The 15,941-nt window shown below is 37.5% G+C and overlaps 1 protein-coding gene and 1 pseudogene across 2 annotated transcripts; both read right to left on the reverse strand.

Moving 5' to 3' along the window:
- Positions 1-825: 825 nt before the first annotated feature.
- On the reverse strand, positions 826-5,777 carry LOC149787140 (sex peptide receptor-related protein 2-like; annotated as a pseudogene). Its single transcript, XR_016425108.1, has 2 exons — positions 4,669-5,777; positions 826-3,763 (listed from the first exon to the last, which is right to left on the reverse strand). The product of XR_016425108.1 is annotated as a sex peptide receptor-related protein 2-like (transcript).
- Positions 5,778-12,703: 6,926 nt separating this feature from the next.
- On the reverse strand, positions 12,704-14,858 carry LOC149787141 (sex peptide receptor-related protein 2-like). The gene has a single exon (XM_089976053.1). The coding sequence runs from the start codon at positions 14,856-14,858 to the stop codon at positions 13,569-13,571; it is 1,290 nt and encodes a 429-aa protein (XP_089832179.1). The 3' UTR covers positions 12,704-13,568.
- Between the last annotated feature and the right edge of the window lie 1,083 nt (positions 14,859-15,941).

Raw genomic sequence — 15,941 nt, forward strand, 5'->3', positions numbered from 1 at the left:
GGACTGGTAAGTCCTCACAATACCGTAATGTCCTCGAAATATTGGTGTGCATCCCAAATCAGGTCGTCGCAAGTACACCAATACACACAAACACACACACACACACACACACACACACACCAAATTATAGCATTGTCACATTATTTCATATGTTCTCAACACGGTGAAGATGTACACCACACCGGCTGGCACAGAGGCATCAGCTCTTATTTTGGAGATGCATTTAACCAGGACACTATCTGATGTATGTCAGATCATCATGTTCGATCACGCGCATCACAGAGAAAAGCTATATGAAAGAGACCAATCTATGGCGAGAGACAAGTCTGACGAGGTTCTTGTTGTATGGATTACTTGTGAGACAACGTTTGGGAAGAAGATAATACCGGTGTGATGCCATTTATGTTAATTCAGTTAACAAACCCCAAAGAGAACCACCCACACCTCTAGAAAGAGAGATTTTACTCAATCATTTCAATTTGTGTTTGTATGTTTTATATGTGGTTCTTTGTCTCTCTTTGTTAACAACAAAAACTGGAATTGAAAACCCCTTAAGCATTTACCCCATTACCATCTTAAGATTGCCATTGTCTTTGAGGCTATGAAACCGTTTGAATCCTTGGCTTACATGCTTGAGACTCTATGGCCTCAAACCTACTACGTATAAGGTCAGAACTAAACGTTGCAAAATAAACACACACATAAATATAATCGTGTATTCGTGTGATATAGACACACTAATCAGATGTTCATCTATGAATACAATTCTTATTTTATGTGATCCATGAGAAAGTGCATATTCCAAGAGATTGATTTTTTAAAATCATTTTTCAAATTTTTATTGAATATACGTGGTTAACATTATAATGACAAAATGTCATCTGCCATGATGACAATCGCTTTATACATTGGAATAAATATGTAAGGTAAAAGAAGCACGCTCGAATCCCACTACGAACTTTATTTTTTCCATTTCGTTTCTCCCATTTATGTGTTTATTTTTTCATCGGATTAGGTAAATAAATCATGTTATTATTCATTGTCTTTCTGTGCAAATGTACACATGAACAAACAAAAAACATAAAGTTTAATCATCCGGCGTTAGCGTTAGAGGACTTACGGTACTATTTCAAGTCCCATAGTACACATATAGAAACACCGTAATATTCAAAATTCAATAACTTAACGTTTCTGGGTGCTGCTGATCGGACTTATATTTCTCCATGCACAACTATCCCTGGTGTAAGCTTATGTGTGGAGAACGCCATATGACCCGCGACATTTTTATAATCTACATGTGCATGAAACACAAGTTATTGATTCTGCACCAAATGAACGAGGTGCTACTTTCATTATTGAGTACTCCTAAGTCAAGCCTGTACAAATACTAAAATTGAATCAATAGAAGTTTGTCTATATTTTTTTGAAACTTACGGATAGGATAAGGTCCTAAAAGAATTTTTTACCAAAATTTTCATTTTCATTATTAACCAATTATGGATCACTAAACCAGTATATACCCTATTATTTGTAGAAACCATTTCTAGACTGGTTTACGGTTCTTCCGTATAATTAGTGCCGTGTGTCCTATAGATCAGTTACTTTATTCTGCTATACACGTTCGCTCTCCAACACGCTGTTAAGCATAAAATAAAAATAAATTTTCATTGTTTCCAGTAACTAACGGACATAATGTGTTAACAATGTCTTCGAAATATATCCGAATAATGCTAATTACATGTACAATATTGTTAGTTATTCTCCCGCAAAAGATTATGCATATATACATACATGTTTATGTTTGTGTTTTGTTCATTGTGAACATTATAAAACACGAAGCATAAGTCAGTCAGTCAGTCATACATAAATACATACATGCGTGCATGCATGCATACATACATACATACATACATACATACATATGCACGGATTTTTTTTACAATTACAATAATTAAGAACAGGTATAATTGATTGCTTGCAGAGGCATGATCTTACGATTTTCCTAAACCAGACCCATCAACGTTTATTAAATAATTTCTTATATATTTCGATTTTTAATTAAATGTTTCCATTTTAATTGATATTCTTATGTGTTCGACATTTTACATTTTATCCTTTATTAGCCATAACAATATATTTCACATTCAATCTAGTTGTAATAGAAAATTGAACGTTCATTCATGTGGATATATTTGCTTGACCACACAATTATTATAATACATACTCTGCGGAGGTATTTATTTGCAAACTATTTCAAGCGGTTATCACATTTATCCATGTGATTGAATATTAATATCAGTGAGTCGTGTCGATGCCTTGTTAGAATCCAACTCTCTATCCTCTTGCATCCCTCCGCTTGTCTAGAAGTAATGTTTTCCAATGTGAATTATTTTGGAGGGTCAGAATATCACAGAAATATATGACATTCAACCCTGCGCATGGAGGTTTTCAGAAGAACGTTTACTTTACTGTAGTTTTCATAAACAGACGTACCCATACACTTTTTAACTAAATAAAGATGTAGATCTACACAAAGGTAGATTGTTCGTTCACATCCGTTCCCTTTGTGCTATTGGATTGACTCTGGTTCGTTTCCGTGGAAACAGCAGTAACACGGACGGTGGTACGCTTTGGCAGCATTTTTCTGATGCTATCTAGGAGCATCGATTTCAACTCGTCCCTGAAACGTCTGTTCATAATTATATAGACCCAAATGTTTGCTTGGAAACTTATCAACAAGGCAATTTCGTATACAACATGGAAAAGACGATTTTCTCTTAGCGCCAGTATTTCTTGACCGCTATGCGTTTTGAGTACAGTCACCAGTAGAAAAATACCGTATGGGATTTCTGGAATCAGAAAGATGATGGCAATGCAGACAACAATAATGGAGGCTCTCTTATTTTGTTGGTACCTCTCTCGACTTTGTTCAGTACTAATGGACCCTTTTCGAATCTTTCTATGAAACAACTTTTGGATCATTAAGATTGTGGGGACAAGTAATAGGACGCACGGCAATATATTCACAAGAAGCAGAGTTATCCACATAAAGGTGCAAGATTCCACACATGGATCTTCTATAGCCCACTGACAGAAACTTGTATTTTGTCTGCTTTCTTCTCATTAAGATGGTAAGTATGGATGACGAACGCAAAGATAGTGATGACGGTGACTGCGATGAAAGTTCGGCGAGTTGTAAAGCAAGATTTTGTTTTGAAAGGAAACCAGACGCAAAAGAATCTCTGAAATCCAAGCAACAATGTCTGCAATATGGCAACAGTGTGGAAAGCCTTAGAAATATAAAACTTAGAGATCATAAATGCCTCACACCAGCATTCATTTAGACTGACCCATCCGTGCATTACCTTGGTGAAGACATGTTTATACCTAGGTAAGGTCACAAGTCCAGTTAGAGAGTCCGATATTGCAATGAAAAGAAGGATTAGGTTGGTGGTTGTTCGCATGCTTTTTCGGACTAAAACGGGTAATATCAGCACATTTGCAAACGCCGTTAAAATAACCAGGATCGTCCAGACGTTGACATATAAATTGTCTTCAAAATCATGCAGTTTGTAGAAGAATTCAATATAATCGTCCGAAATGTAATTCTGATTGTCTTGGCTACCATTCTCCGCATAATAACCAGATACATTTGTCCAGGATATGTCATTGTCTGGAAGCATATCGAACCCCTCATGTATCGCAAAGCTGCTATTTATATGTGCCATCTGGCTACGTTGAGCTGTGTGAATGTTTTCCAAGTCTGAAAATAATTTAAGTAAGTACTATACTATCAAAGCTAGATTTCGTTCCCTTACATGCATTACAAATACATAACCATTTGGAGAAAAAAAGACGAACAAGGATATTAAGTGCAACGGTTATTGCTTTCTAAAACCTCCCAATCTCCTGTAAAATTATATATATATAATTCGGTATAAACCCTACGACAAACAATACAAAATGAATACAAAAAACTTTAATGACTTGAATAGTAAAATCTTGTAGAAAATCGATGTTAACTCTTATCACATGCATGTCTAGGATTATCAACATTCGACACGTCCTATCGTGGATGATTGTTGATTGTAAACCAAAATCAAAATTTGGATCAAGTCACACTGATTAAAGTATTAAATTAATTAATTATAAGTGTTATGCTATGACAGCGGTCTAGTTAGAAAGTCCCTCGGTAATAGGATCATACCCAACACAATCTTCCTGATATCAATATGTATGGAATATGTACTAAGGAAGACAGTTCTTTATTCAACAGTAATTATTTTGAAGAAAAGACACGACACAGAGTATTACCTGGATGATAAATACTGGTACGTGTTATTGTCGTACATTGTAAAAGAATTATCGGTGTAGTAATAACGTTAACCTGTCAACAAAGTGTTGACACAATGGAATATAGAAAAGTCAGGGAAATGGACTTTTGCTGTCTTTAAATAAACATATTCAGGAGAAAATCCATGTTTATTTAGCATCGTATCTAGCATTTTGATATTGTCAATAGAGACTTCGCCACCCATGACAATATTATGTTTCGACTTATTTATTTTTTTATAGTTCAAAGCACGTATATATCATCTAATTAGCAAGGAACACGGAAACAGTGGCATAATTCTAACGCATGTATAATGAAAGCATTTCATACTTTACCCCGGTTAGAAAATTTCTGCTTCTCGAAATGATGTGTCTTCTCTTAAATAATTTTCCAACAGTTGCACGTTAAGCGACGCTTTTTGAATCGTCGAATCTGAAGATCTCACAATGTATCCAGCTGACACAGGCGTTTGTATATATGAGAAAGTGTTTCATTTCCTGAAGTACTTGTGTTTAACATGCGCGGTGTCATGCCTGAAATATTAAAGTGGCAATTACCGTTCAGCCTTTCTCTCAGTAGTTAAAGGGATTTGTCTGACACTGTGTTCTTGGCTGAAAGGGAAAGTTCCCATTCGGGGAGCAATAAGTCATAAGGAGAAATTTAACAATGGTTGATACTGTTACCAGAAGGAAAATGTACTAACTGCGTTACGTTTTTCTTGAATGTAGTTTTGAGAAGAAGAAAAAAATCTAACCATATGCGTAGGGACGTAACACAAGGACATTTCGACTTGTTAATAGTCTTCGCTTTTGCATCACAACTGGCCCAAAAATCGCGCTGCTGTATTGCCTTCGGCTGTTGATACCCGTATAAACTTTAGTCGGAATACGAAGGCCATAAAGCTGCCACAAAAGAAACCACGAGATCCTCTTTCTGTCCAAAGCCAAGTTCAATATGATCCTCGATCACCTGACAAAAGCGCTGTACAACAAGGCGATATCCAAGGAATATTTTAAGCTCATCCTAGACGAGAATGACAAATACGTTGCTGTCAGAAACAAGATAATGTCCTCGAAAACCAAGGCGCCGTCGACGAAAATACAGGAAATGAACTATTTTACCACGCAAGGGACGAGACCGCATCATAGCTCCTAAAAAAGGACTGACTGCAGCCGATAATTCATGACAAGCTGCGTTCAACAGACAGGCAGGTTATAGTCATGTGGACAACATGTTTCCTGCACGATGCCCGTCCCCAGCGTGCCCCAATCAAGTCATGCGGACTTTCAATAACAAATGGAAAAATATGAATTTAAATGACTTTTTGTTATAATCATGTGCACACGGAAATGAGATGATACCATTCACGCACACCGGCATATTTGTATTGATTAATAAGAGTCACTCTCCCTGAAGAACGTACAATGCTAACATATATTACATTTATAGTTAATTTGCGAAGTATATTTTAAACATCGGACAGCATGTTTAACCGTGTCAGTTCTTGTTCAAATTATGTACAGATACATATTAATTGGGTTGTTGAAGCGACCTCTTGGACGTTGGAACAGATGGCAAGAGCTCGGCAATCAAACCACTCCTCGAGCAGTCAGCATGCACGTAATCCTCTGGTGGTGACTGCTATATTTTGTTATCACCGTAGAGGATGAAGTTGAATGTTGCTGCCAATTTGAATATTTGTTAGACCAAGAAATCTATTTGTTCTGCACAGAAATATATCATTAAAGCGTGCTATAAATCATTTTTATGTATTTGAATTTTTCCAACTTTGTTACAGGACTGTGCCTACGTTGTGTGCAATTTTTGTTCATGATTGTATATTATAGTAATCTAGTATAAATAAAATAATACGTAGTTAATTGTTATCCATTGGTATAGACTCCATTTTCATAGATATTAAGCTATAAATTGGTGTAGAAAATTTAAATTTAAAATATATATTAAACCTGTTAACAAGTTTGGGGCAATTTCACGTTAGATGATAAATTCTGAGAATCGACGAGTTAGGTCACCTGAGTAGATATTGTGAAATTTTAGATTGAGTAGGAAGTTTTGTGACGTGATGGATATTGTGACATATATTCGTAATATAGATTTAAAGCTGTATATATGGAAAAAAATGAGCAATCAAATCAATCCTATTGTGGATTCATACCTATTTCGGATTCCTATTTTGAAATCTTCTTTATTATATTGTTATTGTTGTAGTTTTTGTTGTTCAGAAGCATTTAATGTTGTGTTTACATATTACTTCTGATGAAACATCTACTTTTGCAGTATTCGATGGAATCACAATGTGCTCATTGGACCAAAATATTGTTCTAGGATTATTGTGAATTATACAGAAAAGATATGGAAATGTCATATTAATATAACAAGAGACCGCCCCGGTGGCCTAGTGGTTAGGGCGTCCACCTCGGGCGCGGAAGATCGCGGGTTAGATCCCCGGCCGAGTCATACCAAAGACTTGCAAAAATGGTACTAACAGCTACCTCGCTAATCGCTAAGCATTAGCATGTTAGTGTTATGACTTAGTCAGCCGTGTGTAAAAATAATGTGACTGCGTTTGACATCAGGCTACATGTATTTGGCGTAATGCCCCAATGATAAACATAACTATAAACTGCCACACTGCAGACAACGTAGCGATATGACTGAAAGATTCTTAAAGCTACGTTAAAATCAAATCTAAATCACATATTATTATTAAGTAACTGTAACCTCTATAAGGGTTTCGACTACAACTGGCCTTTAGGGCAATTACATTATTGTTTGAATATATATCTTGTTGTTATTGACGGACTGATGAATTTATTGATTTACTGATTGTCCTGCAATTAGACTTTGGTATGACATACCACGCTTTGGACTAATCCATCGCTTTGGAGATCATCTCGTAATAAATTTGGAGTATGTGCATTTGGTTGTAGCGCCCCGTTTTAAGGAATTCTTAGATTTATGTGATTACTTGTTTGATTATTGGAACTCGATGCAATGGACACATTCCTCAGCCTAAATTACTAGCCAGTGAGTAGGAGCAAATTTCAAGGAGTGAAGTTTTAGTGAGTTTCCATGATGCCATGGTTGACTTTTAGTGAATTCAGATCAAAACTGCATGTGTGTCCCTGGATTAAGATAGTCGCTATTAAAACCTAATGGTGTACATTGGTTGTGTGACTGCAGTGACAGTATTTACGGCAGGTGGCAAATGTGACGCATTTGTACTGGCGAAATGTACCTTTAAACCGTGAATTGACTGGCCTAAGGTGGAGCAGGAAAAACAGTTCGCTGTGTTAGTTGTATAGTTTCTACGGCGTGAACTGATGACGGTACGGAAAGTTGATGAAGAGAAACCATGCAGATGTGCGGTTGATATATATTTGGCAAATTTTGAGATCTGTGTTCTTGCATTGATTAGCGAAAAATTTATGTATAGAATGAACACGTCGTGCTTTCTAATTTATAACCGAAGTTGTAGAGAAGTCTTTGGAAATTTGGGGTAAACTTATGACTTCTAGTGGAATCGTGCCAGGGATTGAAGCTCCTCGGTCAACCAAATAACCTTGGATTATATCAATACTATTTGGCTGAATTAGATCATTTATGGCTGGAAACTCGCCTTATTGGCAGTGACAATTCGCTTTTTGAAAAAATATAGTAATATCTTTGTTGCATAATACGCGTACGAATCTTCTCTCTTTCATTCCCCCCCCCTCTCTCTCTCTCTCTCTCTCGGGCATGTGCAGATGTAAAGTTGAAACAAAGAACGAATGGTTGTGTTAGCCATATTGTGTATTTCACGGTGACTTTTTATTTTTCAAGTAACTTTGGTTGAATGAATCGATGATGAAAACAACATTATTTCTATTGTAATCTGTATAATGTTTTATCTCAACCTCAAGACAAAGAATAATGATAGACTAAAACATCGACAACAACAACAACAACAACAACCTATCTATGTTAACTGAATCGAAACCTCTTAAAATGATTTAAATTTCAGTAATTGCAGAGGCGAAGAACAAAGTTCTATGAGATAGATGTATGCATAAATTTAGTGGATGGGTATACTTGTCTAATACATTTTTTACAAACAGTTTATTCTGTTTTTGTTTTTGTTTTGGAGCCATGAATGAACAAGAATATTCGTAACTGGTACAACACTCTCTTGGTTCACCTTTCGAATCATTTAGGTTATACATTTGCTAATTCAGTGTATCACGTAAAGGTGTTTTGTATCGCTGATTGGGAGTTTTAAACGGTTCTTGTTTTTCCACGTCGCCTCCTGTATTAAACATACAGAAAAAAGACTAAATGAGTAAGAATATTACAGTCTAATGCAGCACTAAGTAAATGTTCTGATAGGTTATAAATACAAGTTCGTCCTGTGGAACATCCAGAGCGTTTTGGTTATTGTTAAAAACCTCTTGAAATTTGGAAAAGCAATATAGATTGACGTTTTGTATTTATATGTTGTGTGTTGTTTTAATAAGACTTCGTTTACAACAGAAATAGCGATACAATAATTCATGATATGTTCAGCAAAGTAATCCAATCACCAACGGAAGCAAGTAAATACATTTAAAAGAACATCTAATGCATTCAACATTGTATGGTTGCTTGCACGTTTCGTCGCTGGTCTTAAGTGCGTGATAATGAAAAACATATTCCTGTAATTAAATGTTTCATTTTGGGACTGATCATCTTGATGATAAATGTTTGACCTCTGTATAATATATTTATCTTTCTATATATTTACTAAAGTTCTGTGCATGTAACTTCCAAATTCGGTTAGTGATAATTCGATCTCATCGTGACGGGATTTGTTAAACTTGAATCACATAGCTATTTGAATACTAAATTGGCTAATTATGAAATAGGGGAGTATATAGCTCATTTATTAATCACAAAATAAATTTTGCATATCAAGGATGTTTTTCAATATCCTAACGTGTGTAAAATCTCGCCGCACACAGAACATTTTAACTTTACAGATGGGTCGGATAATTAGCAGTTTCATTCCAACTCTACAACGAATTCATACGTATTTCCAATAGCATTTTGATGCACTTCTTTCGTACATGTCATAGATTGAACGTGTGTGGTATGAATGTATCCTGAGTTTCCCATCACTATATTCTCACATGTATGAAATATTAATACAAATACCAGGGACTGTTATATGCACCAGCTTATCTTCTTATAGTTTAGCTTAATAGTTTGTATGTGATGCTTGGATCTAAAGGGAGATAATACGTTTTTGCTAGTGGAGAGCTCTCTACAAGTTTTCCACCGGGCAATCGAGAACATGGTTTCGGGCGTGTGTATCACCAACTTAGGAGGATAGATACACTCCAAAATCGCGAACAAGTACCAAGCGTGTAAACGGGGACCTTCCTACAAATGATGATTTTACGTTATTCTAGGCTAAAATAGTTGGGAGAAGCAAGATTTGACCATTTTACCAACCGATGACGTCCTCGGTAGGAGGTGTGTCCTCGGTACATTGTTGTGTAATCTCATTAATGTCCTCGATTTACACCAAATACAAACGCACACACACACACACACACACACACACACAATCACACACGCATGCATTTATGCGTACGTACGTACGTACGCTCGCACGCTCGCACACACACACATACATATATGAATGCATACAGACATACATACATACATACATACATACATAAAAACATACATACATACATACATACATACATACATACATACATACATGCATAGATAAATGCATAGATACATACATAAATACATACTTACATACGTACGTACATACATACATACATACATACATACATACATACATACATATATACATACATACATACATACATACATACATACATGCATATATACATACATACCTACATACATACATACATACATACATACATACATCCATACATACATACATACCTGCATACATATAAAAATATATACATACATATGCACGGATTTGTTTGATTACAGTAATTAAGGACATATATAATTCATTGCTTGCAGATGGATGATCTTACGTTTTTCCTAAACCAGACCCATCTACGTTTATGAAATAATTCCTTATATTTGCCGATTTTTAATTAAACGTTTCCATTTATTTTGTGCCGCATGTAACTTAATTTTAATTGGCATTATTTTGTGTTTGAATTTTGCATTTTCGACATTTTCCATTTTATCCTGTATTAGTCATTAAAATATATTCCACATTCAATCCAGTTGTAATAATAAATAATGGTAGTCTCTCGAGTCGAGGAAGACAAGTTGTACGATCTCATTCAACGGTGGACGCGCATGTTTCTCCTGAGTCCAAATTCCGATGCACACAGGTGGTTGCAGGTGGGGCATGGTACACCGGTGGTTGGTGGTATTTGTTCTGTGACGTCTCTCCCGAGTTGCAGCAAGACGCTGACGGCGGTCATCCTCAAAGGTGGAACACGCTTTTCTGGTCAGCGCTCTCCTGTGGCTTCTGTCTAAGGCAGCGAGCTCGAGCTGGCGGGGTTGGAGGTCTGTCCATTTGATGTTCATCTTGAGGTTGTCTTTGTACCTCTTATGAGGGCGGCCTTAGGTTCGGTTTCCCTGGGCTAGCTCGCCATAGAACAACTGCTTTGGGATTCTGCTTTGATCCATGCGGATGATATGGCCAGTCCAACGAAGCTGGACCTGGATTAGATTGGCTTCGAGACTTGTTGTGTTGGCTCTGTCAAGGACTTCCTGGTTGGTGATTCGGTCCTGCCACTTGATCCGCATAATGGATCTCAAGGAGCGCTGGTGGAATTGTACGAACTGACTGATATGTCTTCTGTAGAGTGTCCACGTTTCACAGCCATGCAAGAGAGACGTGAGGGTAACTGCTTTGTACACTTTCATCTTTTTTGACAGGCGTATGTCCTTGTGCTGCAAAACCTTGGTTCGAAGTCGTCCGAGTGCTTGACTGGCTTTTTGGGTCCTCGCAGTGATTTCTTTGTCCAGGGAGCCGTCACTAGATATTGTGCTGCCAAGGTATTTGAAACTGTCCACATTCTTCAGCTGCGTGTCGCCAATGGTGATATAGGGTTGTGAGGGGACAGTGGTTGGGGCGGGCTGGATGAGGACTTCTGTCTTTCCTAGGCTGATTGTGAGTCCAAATAAGTTGGAGGCTTCAGATAATCTGTCCATGATTGCCTGTAGGTGAGTCTCTTCATGGGCCATGAGGGCACAGTCATCTGCAAAGAGTGCTTCAATGATGAGTCTTTCTAGCGTCTTTGTTTTTGCAGCTAGGCGACGGAGATCAAACACTGATCCATCCAGGCGATACCTAATGTAGATGCCAATGGCAAGGTCACGGATGGCATGGAATAGTACCTGTGCGAAGTAGAGGTTGAAGAGTATCGGAGCAAGTACCCAGCCCTGTTTGACACCATTAGATATTGGGAATTTCTCAGAGGTTTCACCGTCTGAGAGAATCTCTCCAGTCATGTCAACGTGGAGGAGCTGAATGAGGTTGGTAAACTTCTGAGGACAACCAAGTTTCTTGAGTACTACCTACAGTGCGTCTTTGTTGACTGTATCAAAAGCCTTTGTCAGGTCCACGAAGACAGCATACAGATTCATGTTCTGCTCAAGGCACTTCTCTTGGACTTGTCTCACTGCGAAGATCATGCCAACGGTGCTGCGGTCTGGGCGAAAATCACACTGAGATTCGGGGAGGTTATCTTCTGCAACCGCCGCAATAAGCCTGTAGAGGATGATGCGAGCAAGTATTTTGCCAGCTATGGACAGCAGGGAGAGGCCTCTGTAATTACTGCAGTCCACACGTGTAAATTTATTGTTAAAGAATGTCATGACTGATGCGTCCCTGGGGTCGTTTGGCATCTCTTCTTCCGTCCAGATGCTGATTAGCACATCGTGGAATGCCTCCAGAGTCTGTTCACTGAGAGCCTTGTACACCTTCGCTGGGATACCATCCTTTCCAGGTGCCCGGCCATAGGTAATTTGTTTAATGGGTTTCCTCAACTCCTCCATCATTGGTGGAATATCCAGTTGGTCGTGCATTGGCTGCTGGGGTATTTGGTCAAGAACAGATTGCCTGACCGATGAGGGCATGTTTAGGAACTAACTAAAGTGTTCTTTCCATATTTTCTTAATGCCTTTCTTGTCCTTTATTAGTTTAATACCATCTGCAGCGAGCAAGGGCGCAGAGCTGGTCTTTGCGTGGCTGAAGATTGACCTGATGGCGTTATAGAACTCTTTGGAGTTGTTAGTGTCAGCATAGCTTTGCACTTCATCAGCTTTCTTTTCCCACCAATGGTCATGCATCTTGCGGATTTCCCTCTGAGCCTCAGCTTGATAGAATTTGAAGCAGTCTTTTTTGTTGATGGAGTTTGTGTCATTCTGCCAGTCCATGAATGCTTTGTTCTTTCTGGCAAGCAGATCTTCAATGGCATCGTTGTTCTCGTCGAACCAGTCTTGATGGATTTGCTTCTTTGGGCCTAGGGTCGCCAAAGCTGTTTCTCTTATCGTGTTCCTGAGCTTGTTCCGTTTCTCTGAGGCATTTCCACATATCGGTCCGTTTGTTAACAGCTTGTCATCTAGTCTCTTCTGGAAATTGAGCTTGATGGAAGGCTGCTGGAGTTTGACAATGTTGAATGCTGCGCGCACAAGTTTAGGACGTCTTCGGTGATGAGAGGCAATGTGCAGCTGTAGGTTAGTTCGGACAAGTCTGTGGTCAGTCCAGCATTCTGCTCCTCGCATGGCCTTGGTGATGAGGACATCATTGGCATCACTCTGGCGGACTATTACATAGTCGATTAAGTGCCATTGACGAGATCCAGTTGTAGTATAAAATTAAACTTTCATTCATGTGGATACAGTTGCTTGACCACACAATTATTATAATACATACACTGCGGAAGTATCTATTTGCAAACCATTTCAAGCGGTTATCACATTTATCCATCTGATTAGATTTTAATATCAGTGAGATATGTTGATCCCTTGTTAGAATCCAACTCTATATCCTCTTTCATCCGTCCGCTTGTCTAGAAGTAATGTTGTCAACTGTGAATTTTTTTAAAGGGTCAAGCAGCATTTTACAGAAAGATATGACATTAAACCCTGCGCATGGATGTTTTCAGAAGAACGTTTACATTACTGTAGTTTTCATAAACAGACTTGGCCATTTATTTTTTAACTAAATAAAGATGTAGATCTACACAAAGGTAGATTGTTGGTTCACATTCGTTCCCTTTGTACTATTGGTTTTACTCTGTCTCGTTTCCATGGAAAGAGTAGTAACACGGACGGTGGTACGCTTTTGCAGCAATTTTCTGTTACTATCTAAGAACATCGTTTTCAACCCGTCCCTGAAATGTGTGTTCATAATTATATAGACCCAGAAGTTAGCATGGAAACTTATTAACAAAGCAATTTCGTATACGACATGGAAAAGACGATTTTCTTTTAGCGCCAATATTTCTTGACCACTATGCGTTTTGAGTACAGTCACCAGTAGAAAAATACCGTATGGGATTTCTGGAATCAGAAAGATGACGGTAATGCAGACAACAATAATGGAGACTCTCTTATTTTGTTGGTCCCTCTCTCGACTTTTCTCAGCACTTATAGACCCTTTTGGAATGTCTCGATGAAACAATTTTTGAATCATTAGGGTTGTGAGGACAAGTAATATCACGCATGGCAGTATATTCACAAGAAGCAACGTTATCCACAGAAAGATGCAAGATTCCACACAGGGAACTTCCATTGTCCACCGACAGTAACCTCGTCTTTTGTCTGCTTTCTTCTCATTAACATGGTAAGTATTGATGACGAACGCACAAATAGTGATGACGGTGACTGCGATGAAAGTTCGGCGAGTCGTAAAGCAAGATTTTGTTTGTAATGGAAACCAGACGCAAACAAATCTCTGAAATCCGAGCAACAATGTCTGCCATATGGACACAGTATGGAATGCCTTAGAAAGGTAAAACTTAGAGATCATAAATGCCTCACACCAGCCTTCATTCAGACTGACCCATCCGTGCTTTCCATTGGTGTAGACATGTATATACGTAGTTAAGGTCACAAGTCCAGTTAGAGAGTCCGATATTGCAATGAAAAGAAGGATTAGATTGGTGTTTGTTCGCATGCTTTTTCGGACGAAAACGGCTATCATCAGTGCATTTGGAAAGGCCGTTAAAATAACCAGGAACGTCCAGACGTAGACATATACCTTCTCTTCAAAATCATACAATATGTAGGAGAATACAACAGAATTGTCTGAACTGTAATTCTGATTGTCTTGGCTACGATTCAACGTAGAATAATCCGAGGAATTTGTCCAGGATATGTTATTGTCTGGATGCATATCAGACCCCTCATGTATCTCAAAGCTGCTATTTCTATGTGCCATCTGAATACGTTGAGCTGTGTGAATGTTTTCCAAGTCTGAAAATAGTTTAAGTAGGTACTGTACTATCAAAGCTAGATTTCGTTCCATTATGTATATGATTCTAACACGCATTTAGACGATGACAGCCCATTTCTCATGAATTGGCGTGATAATAATCATTTATTACATTCCTGGATACAGCGATTTCCCTATTAGAATGTATGACTTTAATTTCCCCACCCAAATACATATTTATTATGTATTCAAAAGCTTTGTTATAATGTTCCTTCATTACAACGTTTAATTGCTTATATCGTTTGAAATGTGTGTCCGCCTAAAACAAACTGCCTAGTTATAAATTGTACAAATACATAACCATTTTTAACAAAAAGACGAACAAGGATATTAAGTGCATCGGTTATTGCTTTCTAAACCCTAGCAGTCTCCTGTAAAACTGTATATATATATATATATATATATATATATATATATATATATATATATATATATATATATATATATATATATATATATATATATATATATATATATAAGGAGAAAGAGAGAGAGAGAGAGATTACCTTGGTATGTGATATTTAACAGATTTATATAGTGTACATCTCATAACTATGCACTTGACAATTAATATGTTTATATGCAAATAGTAGGTTCATATGTATTTGGTAATCATATGTGACAGGTAACAAGTAGCTATTAGCATGTACTTGATGACCGGTATGTACATCATCGCTATTGCGTTGTGAACATGTACTTACGTTGAGAACTGTCAGGCATTAACTTGATAACTGGCATGTACTTGATAACTAATATTTTTCAAGTGTCTGAAATATTATTAGTAAAAGTCTAACCTAAATTGATGTTTCTTTGTTTGGTTGCTTAATCTATTAATTTCTATGTGAAAGTGTTTGTGAAGTCACGAGGGATGTCGTCATTGAATGGTGAGGGTGCGTTGGTGTAGGCTTAGATGGAAGTCCAAGGACATAAAGTCTTGCCATGACGTTTCTAGCAAATCTTTACATAAAGAAACAAAATAAACCCACCAAAATTAAAACTAAAAATATTAAATGTATATCAAGTTGGTTTTAAGAATTAGTTGATTTAAAATAATTGCCAGCATGAATCACGCAAACAGTCATTACCTATTAACCATACTTAATGAGATCTTCAAGA

Source organism: Sinohyriopsis cumingii, chromosome 12, assembly GCF_028554795.1.
Source record: "Sinohyriopsis cumingii isolate HCF-2022 chromosome 12, ASM2855479v2, whole genome shotgun sequence".
Taxonomy (NCBI): domain Eukaryota; kingdom Metazoa; phylum Mollusca; class Bivalvia; order Unionida; family Unionidae; genus Sinohyriopsis; species Sinohyriopsis cumingii.

What these genes read in the sequence shown, in the direction of transcription:
- LOC149787141 (XM_089976053.1), bottom strand. Translation starts at nt 14,858, where the DNA reads ATGGAACGAAATCTAGCTTTGATAGTACAGTACCTACTTAAACTATTT.